The following is a 19,237-nucleotide window of genomic DNA, read 5'->3' as shown; positions in this document are numbered from 1 at the left end:
GACCTGCCTGGCAAAAACTGATAGGAACTCATGTAACCTAGTCCTGAAAAGGACTCCAATTACAATTAGTCTTTACTCCCACAACCTATCTATTTAAGAGCACAGACCTCCCTGATAAAAGTCGTAGGAAATGCTGTAACCTAGTCCTTAAAAGGACTGCAATCACAACTATTCCCTACTCCCAAGCTATCTGTATATTTGTGCGAAAATTGGCTTGAAATTAACAAGGTATAGCGCACACAGCAACAGCGGTGCCGTCTAACACGCAGCTGCAGCAGTGAGAAAATGGTGGCGACGGGGAAAATGGCTTGGTCTTATAGGGCAAGAACATGTGACATACACTGCCAATGACACATGCCCTTGCTTGTGTGAAAAAAAGCACTTCGCTCCGTGTGTGCGCTGCTGATAGGCTGACAGATTGCACCTCCCCACTGTAAATGCGGGAAAGAGAAAAAAAAATGGAGATCTTCATTGTTCCTGCAGAGATCCATCCCCTGCCCCTCCCCCCACCCCGCTGTACACTCAAACTGCGTATTAACATTAATTTTCATCATTACTGAGAAAAAATCCAGTTATGATTTTGGTGCACGAACAGTTATCGAACATAACCTCGAACAGCCGAATTTTTCTCAAATTGTTCGTGTTCGCCGAACGGCTCGAACACCGCCCAAAACAGCTCGAATTTGAGATTGGCGAACAGTTCGAGTAGAACAACGCTCATCTCTAACCAGGAGTTGCGGTGGTGGTGCAGCGGGATCATAGGAAGCAGGGTCCTCCATTCCCTCCCTGAGGTACAAGCAGCGGAAGAGGTGAGATTCTGGGGGGTTGGTGTCTGGCTGTAGGCTGCGAGGCACAGCAGCGTGCGCAGCTTTTCCGGTTGCTGCGGTCATCTTCCTGAAGCCATGATCTACAGGAAAATGGAAGCCGAGATCCCAGTCTGCACATGCGCCGGCTCGAACGGCCATTTTCCTGTAGATCGCGGCTTTAGGAAGATGGCCGCAGCCACCAGAAAAGCTGCGCACGCCGCTTTGCCTCACCGCCTAGAGCCAGACACCGGCCCCGCAGTATCTCCCCTCTTCTGCTGCCGCCACCGGGTACCTGAGGGAGGGAACGGAGGGCCCTGCTTCCTCTGAGCCTGCTCCACCACCACAACTCCCCGCTGCTGGAGGACCCCGGCTCCGCAGCATTCCTCCACTTCTGCTGGCTTCCTGAGGGACCCTGCCTCCTGTGACTCCCGCTTCACCACCCGCAGGTAAGAGACAGATATACCTATTCAGACTATAAGACGGACCTAATGTTATAAAAAATATTTTTTTCTTATTTTCCACCCCAAAATTTGGGGTGCGTCTTATGGTCAGGTGCGTCTTATAGTCCGAAAAATACGGCAACCCCTTCATGGCACGGACAATTTCCATTTTTTAATTTTTGTTTTTTCCTCCTCTTCTTCCAAGAGCCATAACTTTTTTTGTATTGCCATACACTGGCAATCCCCGCATGTTTTTTTTTTGGGTGTCTAACAACCGTGAAACATGCGGGGCAGGGACTCGAGCATGTCACTCGAGCACCCGTGATACTTGGTGCATACCTGAGTACCCAATGCAAACTCAAGTAGCGAGCACTTGCGCTCAAGACTAATGACAACATATTCAATATGATGATCTAATGTTATCAAATTCTGTGTCGTACCTCTGGGTTCAAGATGTTCACTATACCCCTTGATAAAATCCTTGAGGGGCCTAGTTTCCAAAATGGGGTCACTTGTGGGTGGTTTCTACTGTTAAGGCGCATCAGGGGCTCTCCAAACGCGACATGGCATCCGCTCTCGATTCCAGATAATTTTGCATTCAAAAAGTCACACAGTGCTCCTTCTCTTCTGAACCCTGCCGTGCGCCCAAACACTGTATTTTCCCCACATATGGGGTCTTAGCGTACTCAGGAGAAATTGCACAATAATTTTTGGGGTCCATTTTCTCCTCTTACCCTTGTGAAAATAGAAAATTTGGGGCTAAAAGATTGTTTTTGTGGAAAAAGTTAGATTTTTTTTCACTGTTCTATGTTATAAACTTCTGGGGGTTCAAGGTGCTCACCAAACATCTGGATAGGTTCCTTGAGGGGTTTAGTCTCCAAAATTGGGTCACTTGTTGGGGGTTTCCACTGTTTAGGCACAGTCTCAGGGGCTCTCCAAACAACATGGCGTCTGCTAATTATTCAAGCAAATTTTACATTCAAAAAGTCAAATGGCGCTCCTTCCCTTCCGAGCCATGCCGTGCGCCCAAACAGTGGTTTTCCCCCACATATGGAGTACCGGCTTATTCAGGAGAAATTGCACAACAAATGGTTTGGTGCAGTTTCTCCTGTTACCCATATGAAAATGTAAAGTTTGGGGCTGAAAAAAATTTTTTGGGGAAAAATGTGAAAATCTGATTTTTACGGCTCAATGTTATAAACTTCTGTGAAGCACCTTGGGGTTCAAAGTGCTCACCACACATCTAGATAAGTTCCCTGAGGGGTCTAGTTTCCAAAATGGTGTCATTTATGGGAGGATTCCACTGGTTAGGCACATCAGGGGCTCCCCAAACAGTGGTTTTCCCCCACATATGGGGTATCGGCATGCTCAGGAGAAATTTCAGAACAAATTTTGTGGTCAATTTTTTCCTGTTACCCTTGCAAAAATAAAAAAAAAATTGGCTGTAAAGTAAATTTTTTGTGGAAAAAAGTTAAATGTTTATTTCCTGTGAAGCACCTGAAGGGTTAATAAACTTCTTGAATGTGTTTTTGAGCACCTTGAGGGGTGCAGTTTTTAGAATGGTGTCACTTTTGGGTATTTTCTGTCATATAGACCCCTCAAAGTAACTTCAAATGTGAAAAAAAATGGGTTTCATAAATTTTGTTGAAAAAATGAGAAATCACTGGTCAACTTTTAACCCTTATAACTTTCTAACAAAAAATAATTTTGGTTCCAAAATTGTGCTGATGTAAAGTAGACATTTGGGAAATGCTATTTATTAACTATTTTGTGTGATATATCTCTCTGATTTAAGGGCATGAAAATTCAAAGTTTGAAAATTGCAAAATTTTCGCCAAATTTCCAATTTTTTCCACAAAGTAACACAAGTCATATCGAAGAAATGTTACCACTATCATGAAGTACAATATGTCACAAAAAAAAACAATCTTAGAATCAGTGGGATCCGTTGAAGCGTTCCAGAGTAATTACCTCATAAATTGACTCTGGTCAGAATTGTAAAAATTGGCCTCACCTCTCATCTGTCCATAAAACATTGTTCCAATAGCCTTCTGGCTTCTCCATGTGATCTTCAGCAAACTGCAGACAGACAGCAATATTCTTTTTGGAGAGCAGTGTCTTTCTCTTTACAATTCTGCCATGCACACTGTTGTTGTTCTGTGACATCCTAATGGTGGCCTTTAGTTGCTCAGAGGATTCCTTGGGTTCCATTGTGGCTTTGCAGACTATTACACGACTTACTGGTGGAGTGATCTTTGTTGATTGATCATTCTTGGGAAGGATAATAATGGTCTTGAATTTCCTTCATTTGTGCACAATCTGTTTGACTGTGGATTGATGAAGTCCAAACACATTAGAGATGGTCTTGCAACTATTTTCAGCCTGATGGGCATCAAGAACTCTTCTTCTGAGTTTCTCAGAAATATAAATTTATTTTTGTCATGATACACATCCACAAATACGTTGAGAAGATCAGATTTTGATAGATCCCTATTTTTTTAAATAAAACAGGTCACTCACTCACACTTTACTGAAAACACCAGACTCACTTTCAAATTATTTGCTAATCCTAAAAGTTCTTATACTTTTGCAATTCACAAACGTGATATTGGATCCTTTTCCTCAATAAGGAAAGGATAAAGTCTAATATTTTTGACTTATTTATTTGATTTGGTTCTTTACCTATGATGCGAAAATCTGTTAAAGCTTTACATCAAATTTATGCAGAAATATGGATTATTCTGAAGGATTCTGAAACTTCCAAGCACCACTCTAAATTTGTATGATAAAATCTGTGTATAAATTGCAATGCAACGATCAAACGCAGGTCTCCTGACCCAAAAAAAACAGCCTCAGATGCATATATGAGGCTGTACATTCGGGTCACATGACCCTTAGTCAGTCTGGGCAATATTTGTGTGAATGGAGCCTAAATCATTCCTACTGTTTGCAGAATCTCTCTGCTCTGGGTAAGGCTACGTTTGTAATGCAGAGACTGACCGTGGTTCATTTGAGTCTGATAGTTCAAGTCAGTAGACCCATGGTTGGTCCTGCAATGTGGTCCATGCACAGATTGCATAACTCTTTTGTGTGAACATAGCCTAAAAGATACTGGTCCTAAAATCCACCACCACCTCAGTATCTCACAAATCGCTTGAAAGGGCTTTCTGTTCTCCAGAAAGTGTTTTGGCTTGTGCGGTGATGTATCATAGACAACGCGCATCACTGCTGTAGCTAATCACTAAGTAGTAGCCGAGGTAGACAGCACAAGCTGCTGAGCTCAGTGATGGCCTGCAGCGGTGTTGCATGCCATTGAGATAACTTCCACACTACAACTAAATCACTGAGACAAAAGCAGTGGTGGACAGCCATCAGTAGACCATGAGTACCTGCTGTATTTGATATTTTAGATATTTTACAGGGTTTGTGGTTCACTTTCCTGAAAGTGCTAAAACCCCTTTAAAGGAAACATGTCAGCAGGATTTAGCCCTATAAACTAAAGGCCTGGCTATAATGGTGCTGTGATGCTGATTAAAATGATACCTGATGTGAAGGGATCCACTCAGTCGCAGCTGAATACTCAACCTATGAAGTTTTCAGAAAATGATGTCTTGTGTGCATCGGGGCGGGAGATGCGGGCAGGATCTTCTTCTCGTTCTCTGCCACCCCCCATCCTCCTGTCTTTCTTTCTTTACTCAGTGACCTGCCTCCTTGTTAAAATTCATCGCTGCCGCCATCATTGTGTGAGCGGCACGTGTGCAGTGGGATCCGACGTCCTGTATGCAGGACTTCAATAAAATGGCATTGGAGGTGGTGCATGCGCAGATCGAGATCTCAGATCGAGATCTCCGGCGCCATTTCATTGAAGTCCTGCACACAGGACGCCGGCTCCCAGTGCCCATGCGCCGCCCACACGATGGCAGCAGCAGCGCTGAATTTGAAAAAGGAGGCAGGTCACTGAGTAATCACTGACCTACACAAGAAACAGAGGAGGCGGGGTGGGGCGGAGAACAAGAAGAAGATCCTGCCCCCCACGTCCCGCCCCGAAGCACACAAGACCTCATTTTCTGAAAACTTCGTAAGGTGAGTATTAAACAACCACTGATCAGATCCCTTCACATCAGGTATCACTTTAATCAGCATCACAGCGCCATTATAGCCATGCCTTTAGTTTATAGGGCTAAATCTTGCCGACAGGTTTCCTTTAAGGTGGCATGAAACAAATGCCGATCTGCCTCATATTTACTGACTGGCGGTCATTTAATTGCCTGTTTAGACAGATAGACCGCATTTCCAATGCGTAAAGAATGATTATTAATGGATCATTCTGTACACAAGAACAATGCTGTTTTTTAAGTAAGATAAGAGATCATGTCACCTGACCAATGAGCATTTTGCGCTTTCAACATGTGATTATCAAGCTGTTTACACTACATAATTACCGGAAAATGAGTGTTCCTTTAGATCCCTATAATAATGCAGCTTAAATGCACAAAGGTGCAGTAACACATGGAATCACACATGGAGTTTTTGATGCAGGTTTTTGAGACAAAGCTAGAAGTGGATCCAGCAGGAAATAGAATTATCAATCTGTTCTTTATATTTTTTCACTCTTCTGTTTGAATCTACTACTGGCTTTGGATCTGCCACAGAAATGATCGTCTCTATTCAGAATTGTCTTTTTTTTTGTAGTAAAATGGTAATAAACAGTGACTTTCTCTATTTCTGCCTATTCATTATGTAATTTGCTCTCATTTTAAAGATAATTCTACTTTGCTTTGTCTGTTTTTTTTGTTTTGTTTGACATTATAGCCATGACTTTGGTTATCCAGAGATTTTAGCCTAATTCATCATTTGTGACCTTTCAAAAAGTTGCAATATTTTTGCGCAATTGTACTCCAGTAGCCTAATGGAGCACACAATTTGTTCATTTTTTTTTTTGGTACAGTTATTTAAACTGTTTGTTAAATGAGGAATAGAAATGCCAACATTTCTGGGTTTTTTGGTCACCGCTGCTACCTGAAAAGAATACAATATAAAAGTGATCAAAGTGTTGTATCTACACCGAAATTGTATCAATAAAAACTACAGCTCATCATGCCAAAAACAAGCCCTCACACAGCTCCATGTATGGAAAAATAAAAAAAAGTTACGGCTCTCACAAAATGTCAACACAAATTTTGTTTTTTTCATAAAGCTCAGAATTTTTTTTAAGCTATTCAAGTAGTAAAAAACAAAACTATGTGTGTTTGGCATCACCGTAAATGTACTGACTTGGAGAATAATGTTGCCAAAAGCAACTGCATTTGTTTATTTCACAATTTCAGTACATTATATGGTAAAATGAATGTCACTCAAAACTAGAAGTCATCCTGCAAAAAAACAAGTCCCCATACGCCCAACTCAACAGAAAAATTAAAAAAAAAAAACGTACGGCTCTTAGAAGAATCGGAGGAAAAAAAACTAAAGAGCAAAACCATAAACATCTGGGTCTTTTTTTTTCCCCCCAAAACAAAGCCAGGTAGGACCTGATTTTGTGTTTCTTTTGCCCTTAAAGCTGTGGCCACACTGAGACTGTGGTTGTGCTACAGATTTGGGCAGCCAGAAATAGCGGTAAGCCATAGCCGCATCAGTTGCTGCAAAGTGCAAGGGAGTAAGGTCTTGTTGCGACCTGCAGGGTATCGCGACTGCGACAAATAAGTCGCAAAAGGTCTGACCCAGCTGGATATTTTGCAGCTTGCTTGCTGCACTCTCCGTGCGGCTCAATGATCTTGCATTATGCTGTGACGTAGATGCGGTATTCAGCGATTTTTCACCGTGTGACGTCTCGTGACCAAAGTCGCAGTGTAGCCCTTAGCCATATAGTTATAAAGTGTTAGAAAGTCTTGATAAGCTAAACCGGACCCTTATTAAAAGTTTATAAATACAGGTTCTGGTATCAGTGCCATATATGTAATGTGTTTACACCAGAAAAAGGCATAAGTATATTGATAAACCTGTCCTATTTTACGCTGATCTGACATGTACACATTCTCGGGTGTAATCTGCCTGTCGTATAATCAGCACATGCACGCGATGCCCAGCCTCTACATCGGGTTTGTGCCAGTTTCTCTTCTTTGTTTGTGTTTAGAAAACTGTTCTGTGTTCGGTGGCATTTAAAAATAGAAAAACACAACATGGAAAGAGGTGAATGCTGCTGCAGCTACTTTGCTGGCTGTGAATTTAACACATCCAATTATAACGAGAGAAGCCAGAATGCCTGGGAATCATTCTCCACGGGTTGGAAGGCCTGGGAGTTGGGGCTGTCAGTAGCTGGAGCAGGAGAAGACGGCGAACATATGGCATACACATCAAATGATATTGTGTGTGTAATGTTACCAATACTTCAGAGCATGTGACGTCCCCTCCTGTCCTTGTATGCTACTTCGTAAAATGTTGTGCGGTTTGATGTGAAGCAGGATTGTAAATACAAGGCGAGTATACAGCTGGCAAAGTGTGACTGATCTGTATGGAGAAGAGTGTAAATCGTGCCGTAGGAAGGAACTTCCCACCGTACCCCTCTACATCGCTCTTGGGGAAGGCTTGCCGATGGAGTAAGGTAAGATTGCCTAATACATTGGCCCTGCTTTAACATATTGCAGAGGTCGTTTTATAACATCTTTTTATTGCTTTGTGTCAAATATTTTTGGTTCAGCTGGGCGATCTTTACCTGACCTTACATGCCTCATAAAAGTTTGTGGAAGCCTTGAAGGTTGGACAGAGGCTACTTGTGTACCAAGGTCACTGAGGAGAGGAGAAAAATAACTTCCGTATGTTATAAGAATCCACGGGCCTGTCTGTCTGCCCTATAGAAAACAGGGTTTTCAATATGGGGTCATTTTCTATAATTACTCAGGAAGACGGAGCAATTCTCCAGAACTAGGAGTGAAGTCAGACATTAGTCTGGAACGTGTGAATGAATGGATGTGTGTACCTGATGGAACGCAGGAAATCTCTATCTGTTCTTCTGTGGAATAACAAAGTGTTGGTATATCGTATTATTTTGCGATCCTGGTAAGTGTACGAGTATATATGAAGGGATTTACTAATCCCAGCTCTCCCAGTGTGAGTTTTATAACCTCATCTGCATGTATAGTTGTATTGCTCTGCTCTCGGGCATAAAGTTAGAGGAGGCGACTAGTGCCATTCCTTTACAGACGTGATCAATCTTTTTTACTGGTGTCAGATGCAGTGATTTCAATGCAGCCTAGACAATAAATGCACACGGTATAAATGGGGGGCACGTGTCTGCTACAAGGATATTCTTATGAGGGGGATACATTCATACCGGCAGATCTTCGTATCCCCAAGTTTTTTTGTCTTTGAGAATGTCACACATCACCACCCTGTGTAAGAATTTGATATAAACCCACATGGCTATGTGTGTGTATTTAGTGTAGATGCTATAGACAACAACACGTCAAGCTAAACTGTTTCCCCTAACTTAAATGAAAAACTAATAAAAAAATAATAAAATATTTTAAATGTAAGAAAATAAACACAAAGATGCTGTAATATTTCCTATTTACTGAGCTGCAATAATTTTCTTACTGTAAATATAAAGTCCCAGTAATTAGAAGGACGTTGGATTGTTTCTGTTGTTGAAATTGGAGGTCATTTTCTGTACCCCTGTATTATATGTATTCTGTATTATACCCCTTTTTCACATGTAAAGCGCCATGGAATAAATGGCGCTATAATAATAAATAATAATAATAATAATACTACCCCATGGTTTTTGCATTCAGCATAAAGATAAAACTCGAGTCGCATTCCTAATCAAAAAAAAGTGTTGGCCAAGAGGCAAGTTATCTAATCATGTTATGAAGATGGCGGAAGGACGCAGACCATAGATCAGAACACCCAAACTCTAGTTGTTTTACAACAGATTTTACTTTCGTGGTCAGAATAGCATTATGGCAATGTGGTGAAGGAAACCAGAACACAAGTGTGAACTGAGCCTTTAAACTAAGCTCCAGAAGGTAATAGAAAGAGTTTTATACTTCCCTGCAATAATTCACTTTTTTGACATACATTATGTTTAATAATTAAACCCCCACCCCCCCACTAGATGCTGGGAGTTACTTATTTTCTGTCGGCCTCCTGCTACATCACAGAGCACAGTGAGGAGTCAGTAAATTAACCCATTAAGGACAAGGGAATTTTTTTGTTTTAGTACTTTTGTTTTTCCCAGAACCATAACTTATATATTTTTGTGTCGACATAGATAAATGGGGGCTTTTTTTTTTTTTTGCAGGAAGAGTTGTAGTTTTGAATGTCACACTTATTTTACCATATAAAGTTACGGGGAAAAAATCCAAGTGGGATGAAAAGGTGAAAAAAATGCAATTTCCCCACCATTTGTTTTTTGAGTTTTTCTTTTTCCTTCGTTATACTGTAAAAATAACTGGAAACATGATTATACAGGTGACTCCGATTATGGCAATACCAAACACGTATAAGCTTTTTTTTATATTTAAGTTGTGAAAAAAATGCTGAATATTATAAAAAAAAAAATAAAAAAAAATTCAATTATTTATTTTCCAAGACCCGTAACATTTTGATTTTTCGGCTGATGGGGCTGAGTGAGTTGTTTTTTTTGCACGCTGAGCTGATGTTTTTATCGATACCAATTTTGTGAACATACGATGCTTTGATTGCTTATTATTATTACATTTCTGGCGTTTTGATTTTTTTTCTGTTTGCGACGTATATAAATCTGGTTATTTAACTTACTATAGTTTAATAGATCAGACATTTACGAATGAGGTGATAACAATAAAACAAAAAAATATGCATGTTTGTTATTGGTGGAAAGGGGTGTGATTTGAATTTTTATACTTTATTTTTTATTTTTTAACTTGCATTTTTTTTAACCTTAATTATGTCAATCTGTCAATAGTTTGATCTCTTATAATATATACTTCAGTACCACAGTATTGCAATACTATATAGTGAAAATCTAACACTCGTGGGAAGCCCAGCCTATGACTAGGCTTCATAGGAGGACCAGACGACATAGACGGGGTCTTCAGCAGACTATCGGTTGTCATAGTAACGCATCGGTCCCCCGCGATAGCGTCAGGGGCCTATAGGAGCCAGTGCATGCGAGCTCCAGCGTGCATCCATTTAAATGCCGCTATAGGGGAATGACAGCAGAGTTTGATTAACATCAGTGGCGGCTGAGTGACTGATGCTGACTGTATAGCCGGCATCATCAGCTCAGCTCCTGAGGCCCCTTCCACACATGTGGACCCCTTCCCAGGACATGAATTCACATCCTAATGCGAGAAGAGGTTAAACTCCATGCAAATATTTTTATGCATTTTTAATTTTTTCCTATTTTTAAAATATTTTATTTTTTAAATGTTTTGGTGTCTAAATTAATATTTGTTTTTTTTTCCGTAACTTTTCAACTCAAAAGCACAATTAGGGTAGGTTCATACAAGTGTATAAAAAAAATTCAGTTTCATCCAGTAAAGTGGGATGATTTTTTTTTCACTTGTCATCCATGTACAATCCGTTTTTTTACAGAAGCAGCTATAAATCATTTACAAGTCCATTTACAGTTTAAATCTTAATGTTACAGAATGTTACCGAATGACACATTGCAATCTTGCAGAATTGCAACGTGTCCATGAAATACTGTGCCTCCGTACGGCATCCGATTTTTTTTGTGCACCCATAGATTGAATGGACGAGTCTCATCTGATTTATGGAAGAAACCAGTGCACGCTATGATTTTTTTCACATGCAGATTCAGTGAAAAAAAATCGCTCATCTGCACTTCCCCACTGAGAAAAATTGGTCTGAATACTGTCCATCATTTCTACATACAGCACTCAAACCCGAAAATAAGGTTGTGTGAGTTTTTGGAGAGTTTTTTTTAAGCTGCGTATTTTCAAAAAAATGCAAGTAACCAAATGGATACAGAAAATCTGCAACATCAAAATCTCATTAAAAGCTCATGGGAATGTAGCCTTAAAGTTAGGAAAAAAAACAGGATCTAAAGCTATGTTCCCATGATGAGATTTTCGTGAGATTTTGATGCTGCTTATTTTTGCTGCGTCAAAAACGCATTGTCTTATATAACGCACTGTAAACTCACCTGCGGTGCGTGAATCAAATCTGCAGAATGTCGATCTCACTTGTGGGTACACTGAGTTTTCTGTGTGGATTTTTCCACATAGACTTGCATTAGGTGCAGAAATTCTGCAGGTAAAAAAATGCACATGTGTTTTACGTTCGTTTAAGCTGCGGAAATGCATAAAAAAAAACATGTAAGTGTATCAATAAGGTTTTGCCAAAGACAAATACCAGGAAGTATCAAAAACAATGCAGCTTTATTTAAAGATTGACACACCAACAAGAGACAAAACCTGCAGCGTCAAAGACTCGATAAAAGCGCATGTTAAAAAAAAGCACTAAAAATTGCAAGTAACGTAATTTAACTAATAGGTGACGAAAATTCTGTAACATCAAGAACTCAACAAAAGCTCATTGTGGGAACGTAGCCTAAAACTAGTTAATTACAGCTGAAGATGCAGAAAAAGATTTTACCAATTCTATAAAGTAATACTAACATATGTAAAGGTGAGAGTCAGTAAAACCAGAACAGTTTTATTTGACTGATTGTTGAAACTGAAACTTAGGCAGTGGAAATATATTGAGTAGAAAAATTAGCCACTGATTTACGTGCAAATTCAAGTCAAAATCTGCATCACATCCACTGTAAAATCTGTAGGAGTTACATTTCTGCGGATTCACGGCTGAATGTACTGGAGAAATCTGTATCGGGAGTTGCAGCATTAACGGACTTGTTGTGGATTTAGAATGCGCAGTTTACATGAGGGTTTTTAACTTATTTTTTTATGCAACACATGGAAGATATTTTGTTAAATCTTATACATTTTGTGGATTTTTCTTCTGGATTTCATGGACAATAAATCTGCAGTACATCACAGTACCAACAGTGTACCTGTCCTATGTAAACTTACCCTAAAAGACACCTTATACTCGTGGTAACAACTTCAGTTATCTCATGATATAAGCCCCCAGTCGTAAATGCTGCTACCATTCAGTTTATACTACTAGAATAATCTTTAACTTTCCCTTGCAATTAAACAATAAGGAAATGGAAACAAAAACTGTAACTTACTTGAGGAGTTTTACATAAGGCTCTATTGAAAATGACATATTTCTAATATTAACAATATACAAGAAAACATGCAATTGTATGCCAACATAGTTATATACATCTGCTATAGACTTATGTGGTTATTAAAATAGATGAATAAATGATCTGCAGTGTTGGACTACATATTTCCATACTGTAAAGAAACAGTATCCAGATGATAAGGTGTCAAACGATTGATAATATAACACTGTCATATGTTTGGTCCAAAGAGATCTTTGAAAACATAACAAAACATCCCATAAAAGTGGCGTGAATAGAGACTGACCATAAATTACTATTCCAAATCACTTTCACCCTGGTGTGAAGTTGGTAATTACCATTTAAAGGAAACTTTACTGTAGTTTATCTTTCCTCCATTTGTTGCTGTGTTATTGAAAACAATCCATTTTCCCCATTGCCTGTTATTGTAAGTGGGTTCGGTCAAGAAATCTCCTTGCACCCTATGATCAGAATAAAGCTTGATCATCAGTGAAACCCTTAGGCCACGTTCACATGTTCAGTATTTGGTCGGTATTCTACATCAGTATTTGTAGGCCAAAACCAGGAGTGGAACAATCAGAGGAAAAGTATAAGTGATATAAAATACTGACCAAATACTAAATGTGTGAACGTGACCTTAAATTAATTTTTAGAGTTTCGTGACTTCTGTAGTTTTGGGATCTATGTTGAAATTTTGCAAAAAGCACTATATAATAATAAAACAATATTAAATAATAAATTAAATAATATAATGGGCTTCATTTTATAGACTTGTTTTAAATATTGAAATGAACACAACGCTGAGATACATGTACCCTTCTGTATTGACAAGTTGAATAGTGACTTGTGCTGTGTTCACACTATGAGTTTTTTGACGATGCCTATTTTCTCTGTGTCTAAATCACAGCGTCTTACAGTTCCAGCAAAGTGGATGAGATTTACAGACATCTCCTTTGTTTTACTCAGTGTAAACTGAGCTGCGGTCCGTGTTTAAAATCCGCAACATGTCACTTGATCTTGCGGCGACGCTGAGTTTTTTGTGCAGGCTTTCCCCATAAACTTTGCATTAGATGCAGAAAATTCGCAGGTAAAAACCACACATGCATTTTCATTGCATTTCCACTGTGGAAGCACAATAAAAATGCATGTAATCTTCACATGACTATGTCAATAAAGCTTTGTCAAAGCCAAATACCAGGTAGTATTAAAAAAAAAAAAAACAGCTTTATTTAAAACATGACAGACCAAAAAGAGACAAAAAAAAAAGCATTGTCAAAAATGTGATAAAAACGCACTAAAAAAATGCAATAAATAAAATGTAAGTAATCTAATTTACATAACAAGTGTTAAAAAAAAAAATCTGCAATATCAAAAACTGACCAAACACTCATTGTGGGAAAGGAGCCTAATACTAGAACTTATATTCCAAGATTAAAAACAAAAATATCAACTTTTTATTTTTGCAGGAATTTTTTTTACTCATTACAGAACAGTCAACGGTAATTTCCATGGAACTGATTTTTTTTTTATTAATAAAAAGAAGAAAAAAAAAAGGTCAATGGGTGATGGATTATAACAAAGTAATAAACTGATGACCTCAGTTTCCATCATTTAAAAAAAAATAGAAGCAAGTGTTGATCCGACCTTATGTTTTCCCTTTAGGTTTTAGTACATTCTAATAGAAAAGTTGGAGTGTAAATTCATTGGGGCGAGTTTGGCAGGCCACTTGCTACTGCTATATATGGGGATCTTTGTGATCTGGCATCAATAAGCCAGTCTTATGTGCAGAAGTGAATAGCAAAGCATGGATAATTGCAGAAATGCCCAGTGGACATGTTCTGCACATTTCAAACTATGCACATATGTTCTGACCAGTTTAAGCTATATTAGTGGGGGGGGACTGGAATGTTGTTCCCATTACTCGCATGCTAGAATTATACTGTTATACTGTGCATAGGTTTGTTTTCGATTTTTATACCTTTTTATATTATACGTATAGTATTACAGCGAGAATTACAAATGTAATGTACGAATTAAGCGCTTTAACGAAGTGAGGTGAAGTATATTAAAACATTTAGAATTTAATGGCTGCAATTATTTCACATAATGTGTGAGATTAGCTGGAGTGAGCTCCCTGAAAACCTTCCCACAATTTAAGTATTTTTGAAGTGAAACTTTCCCATGGTATTCCCTCGATAGCAGACTCTCTGACTCCCTAATGACCAATGTCTGATCAATGCTGATAAATAAGAAGTCGCCCTAATTTGTTTGTAATATGACTCGGCCACCGGATGAAAGCTCTCCGTCAACATGGTCTTGTACTGATCCAGCGTTGAGATTGAAGGGAGAGGGAGGAGCGTGTCCATGTGCCCCTCAAATACTCCTGGTCCCAGCCGCATTGAGGGGAGCAATGATGGTTTGCGAATTACAGGAAAAATATTCCTTTGTGCAATTTATTTATTATGGCATCCAATTAGAGAAGATGGGGGGGTTGGGGGCAATGTATTTCTATTGCTTGTCATTTTTCTTTTAACCAGCAGTAGAGCTGGGGTATTAGCCATATACATTTTACATTACTTAGCAACTAAAATTTTAATTTGATTTATTTTTAATGTAACAAAAAAAAACCTTCTGATAATGATAAATCATGTTTGATATTTTGTTTCTCTGCTTTATCTCCTTAGAGTCCATTTTATTCATGACCTGTGTCTGCAACATATTAACAAAACATTTCAGCATTAACCTCTCGTTCTGATTACTATTGGTCCTTTGGTCAGTAAATATAAAATCTTCTATCTTTATAACTTACAACAGACAAAAAATATCTCATACCCTACCATCATTATATATAAATGTAAAGCAAAGTTGCATAATAAATATAGGGTACTTAGTGAACTATTTTTGATCAAAAAAGTATACAAGCCGTCCCACCAGCGGCAAGGTGACCCTAAATTGGGACGGTACCTACACTGTCTATATTAAAAACCTTACTGTATATCAAAGTTGAAGTAATGCACATAAAAGGGTAGACAAATAGGACCGGGTCCCAATATCAGACCACCCAAGCCCGTGGTAAGCTACATATATACTAATCAGCTCAACAAGGGGGATGCCTATTTGATCAAAAATAGTTCACTAAGTACCCTATATTTCATATGCAACTTTGCTTTACATTTATATATAATGATGGTAGGGTATGAGATATTTTTTGTCTTTTGTAGGTTTTGCATATTTTTGCTAGTGTGAACATGCTCATATTTCTTGCATGTGTACCATCTTAGACCTCAGTTCACATTGCTTGGTTTTTTATCTTTATAACCTGTTTGGCCCCTTTTTATATTTATTATTTTAAAGTATGTATTCACCCCAATGACCTGTTAATATACACATTTTAATTCACCAAGCACCTTCTATCTTGCTTTTGGAGAACTATAGCCGATCTGTTGTTTTTTTTTTAAGATTCAGCTACACCAGAAATAGCATTACCTTTGGGAACTGGTCTCTAAACTTGTGCCTAAACTATGCTGAAAAGTAACTCCAAAATGTAGTTTTACTGTGGTGCATAGAGAATCAGCACTTAGTACCAATATTTCCTCCATTATTTCATATTTAATAGAATTAATTTATATTTTTTGTATAGTCGTATGTTGCAACCAACCTAAGTATTCCCACATGTAATTGTGTTGTTTTGCTCCAATAAGCCATCATCATTCTGAGACTTTGCTTATTTTCAGCTGTTTGCATAGTTACAGGTTGACATTTTAATGCATTACATTGCAGTCATTGTTCTACATATTAGTTGGTGAAAGTGATCAATCTTTTAAGTCAGATTAAAGCCCTGGTGTCAACACATTGGGCACGAGGTCTTTGTCTCTTTGTCCGTGTATGCCTGGTACGTCTCTATCTATGTAACTAGCCTTGGTCTGCAGCTCCCCCTGGTTTTCTACAATAAGTGGTAAGATAAGATTTCAGAAAGTTACAGTATGGTGGTGTAAGTGCTTGATGCTTGCTCTCCATTAGGGTAAAGCGCAGGTGCAGCTTGTTTTTCTAATTTAATCGTCTCATCACGTCCCTCGCCAGCATTACTCAGTTAATCCCAGAGTCTTGATACTTTAGCACCATGGAATCCTAAACAAACTGTTCACACCCCTTAAAACATTGAGTTAAAAACAGTTGTGTACCCAAGCAGAGAAAGTTGTGATGAAAATACAGGAGCTACTGCTACAAGATATAGAAAATGTCATTTCTGACCGATGGTGACTCCAATATAACAAGGAAACAACAAGGCAATACAACTGCTATAAGTAGTCAACTTCAATCAAATGATTCACAACAATCTATTGGTGGAAAGCTTGTTCATTTATTAGTACAACTGCTACAAATTAACTGTTAGGGCTTTAGAACCAAACAGAAGAAAATATTTTACAAGAACTTTAAATAAAGAATAAAAAAAAATTAAACAAAATTTAAAAGCCAAGAAGAAGTTTTTAGAAGTATTTAGAATTTTATCCACATGTTATGGAGTGACATTATTATTAACATATATTTATGTATTTTATTTTACAGTGTATCCCAATTTCTGGAGAAGAATCCCTTCCCTGTCAACAGTCCATTAGGCAGTGGAACTACAAACCCTCTTCTGCCGTCCCCCGCCAGTCTACAGCTCGCTCAGCTGCAGGCACAGCTCACCCTGCAGAGGCTAAAATTGGCGCAGAGTGCAGTGACCAGCAACACAGCTGCTACAGTACTGAACCAAGTCCTTTCCAAAGTGGCTATGTCCCAGCCACTGTTTAATCCACTGAGAAATGCAACCATGATCGGTGCACATGGACCTGCTGGAATGGCTTCTCTAGGATCCACCATTCACAATGCCAGATTTCCTGCTACTGGATTGCAGTTCTCTGCTCAAAATCCAATAATGCCACCCAAGCTCTCTCAGAATCCAAATCAAAACTCTTTGCAACCTTTTGGAAAACCCATGGGTGGAAACAAACCTGATGGATTCCACCTTGGGACTCAATCATTCACTTCAGAAATGGATCAGCCTTCTTATCATGGCTTCGCTTGTGGATCCGAAGAAATAACGGATGGTCGTTACCTTCCTAAACATAATAATCAATCTGGATTTAAAAATCAGTATTATGATAACCATGGGCAGCATCACCCCATGAACCATAAAGGAGATGTCGGTCAGGGAGGTCACAATGCATCGTCAAACAATCAGTGGGAATCTTCCCGTCATTGGCAATCACCCAACCAGCATTATGAGGCCAGAAATGAACTGTACAACCCAGAAGAGCCAACTCCTGATACCAAGTTTAGCCCCTCAAATTCTCCCATTTTCCACAGACATAATAATGGAAAAATCAACACATGCGTACAATCTCTGAAGAAGCCACATGAACTGAATGACTTCCATGGTATTACACCTGTGCAATTACCACACACGTGTTCAATGTGTGACAAAAAGATCTTCACCCCAAAGGTAAGCACCTGGATAGCATGAGCTATGGGCATGTTATTCCGAAAGTAAGAAAATAATACATGAATATCATTACTATTAGGAAAAGTTAACCTTCATTGTTTAGATTTATTTTAATTAAAAACTGTAAAGCAAAATATCCATGAACAAAGTACTATTCATGTCATCAGGTATGAAAAAAGCTAAAATGCTTATTTTTATGTCACTTCAATCGGTGTTATTGTATGTTTGTTTTAATGAACTCGGTAATTGCTACATGCTGCAGAATTCAATTTGGTTACAAAAAAAACCAAAGAAGCTTAGAATTTATGTTGTTCCTTTTTACTCTGGTTTAAGATCAATGGAAGATTGGACACGCAAAGATCACATTTCATTTTTTTTATCTGTTTCCCAGATTAAACATCTAAAAAAACCCATAAATTTATTAGGGAATAAAGCAGTGGTCATTTAGTACAGGAGCAGCTGTTCAGTGAGGAGCGCAGTGGCCTAGACTAAAAAGTGCTCAGAAGAGCGGAGGCCGGAGAAATGGATTCAGGAAAATCTGCAGAACAGATGAAAGGTGGAAAAGGGTCTGTAATCTCTGTTAGTAAACGGAGATTTCATGAATTATCTGACTCACTTGTTTATAGACCTCGAAAATACTTGTGCTTTCTTCTAAACAAACCATTTTACAAGTTTTCTATGTCGTGTGATGGATTTCAGCTACCTTAGAAATAGAAAAAACATGTGATGGGGTCCTAAAGGTGGCCAATGTAATGATATTTTATTCAGGGCTGTGGAGTCGGAGTCGTGGAGTCGGAGTCCATTTTGGTGGAGTCGATATAAAATGGACCGACTCCCAACTCCTAAAATATATAATAAATTGGGTGCAGTAGTTCAATGCAGTTTGTGGGGAATATTTTTTTTCGTAAGAATTTGGGAAAGTTATGAAATGTCCTATAAATGTCTGTCCTATTCCTGATCTAAGGGTCTAGACTTTTAGCGGAGATGAATCTGTGCTACAGTAAATTTATCACTTAAACATGAGCCGTGTATGAGGGAGTCGGAGTTGTGGAGTCGGAGTCATGGAAATTGAGGAGTCGGAGTTGGAGTCGGAGTTGGAGTTGGAGTCGGTGTCATGGAAATTGAGGAGTTGGAGTCGGTGTCATGGAAATTGAGGAGTTGGAGTTGGAGTCGGTGTCTTGGAAATTGAGGAGTCGGAGTTGTAGTTGGAGTCAGAGTCATGGAAATTGAGGAGTCGGAGGTTTGGCTTACCGACTCCACAGCTCCGATTTTAATATGTATCGAGAGTTAA

The 19,237-nt window shown here is 38.8% G+C and overlaps 1 protein-coding gene across 2 annotated transcripts in view; it reads left to right on the top strand.

Annotated features, from left to right (window-relative positions):
* RBM20 (RNA binding motif protein 20) overlaps nucleotides 1-19,237 on the top strand; it is a 368,759-nt gene that overhangs the window by 199,378 nt on the left and 150,144 nt on the right. The window contains exons 1-2 of one of the 2 annotated variants that reach the window (XM_073684738.1): nucleotides 7,401-7,844; nucleotides 17,028-17,946. In XM_073684738.1, coding sequence (XP_073540839.1) covers nucleotides 17,236-17,946 — 711 coding nt within the window. In that variant the 5' untranslated portion in view covers nucleotides 7,401-7,844; nucleotides 17,028-17,235. Of the gene's footprint in view, nucleotides 1-7,400; nucleotides 7,845-17,027; nucleotides 17,947-19,237 lie in introns of those variants that run through there. The other variant, XM_073684737.1, reaches the window with a different exon arrangement.

The sequence above is a fragment of the Phyllobates terribilis genome, unplaced genomic scaffold (genome assembly GCF_046119375.1).
Source record: "Phyllobates terribilis strain yellow unplaced genomic scaffold, ASM4611937v1 Scaffold_5__5_contigs__length_657084704, whole genome shotgun sequence".
In the NCBI taxonomy this organism is placed as follows: domain Eukaryota; kingdom Metazoa; phylum Chordata; class Amphibia; order Anura; family Dendrobatidae; genus Phyllobates; species Phyllobates terribilis.
This window is presented reverse-complemented; position numbering and strand designations above follow the sequence as displayed.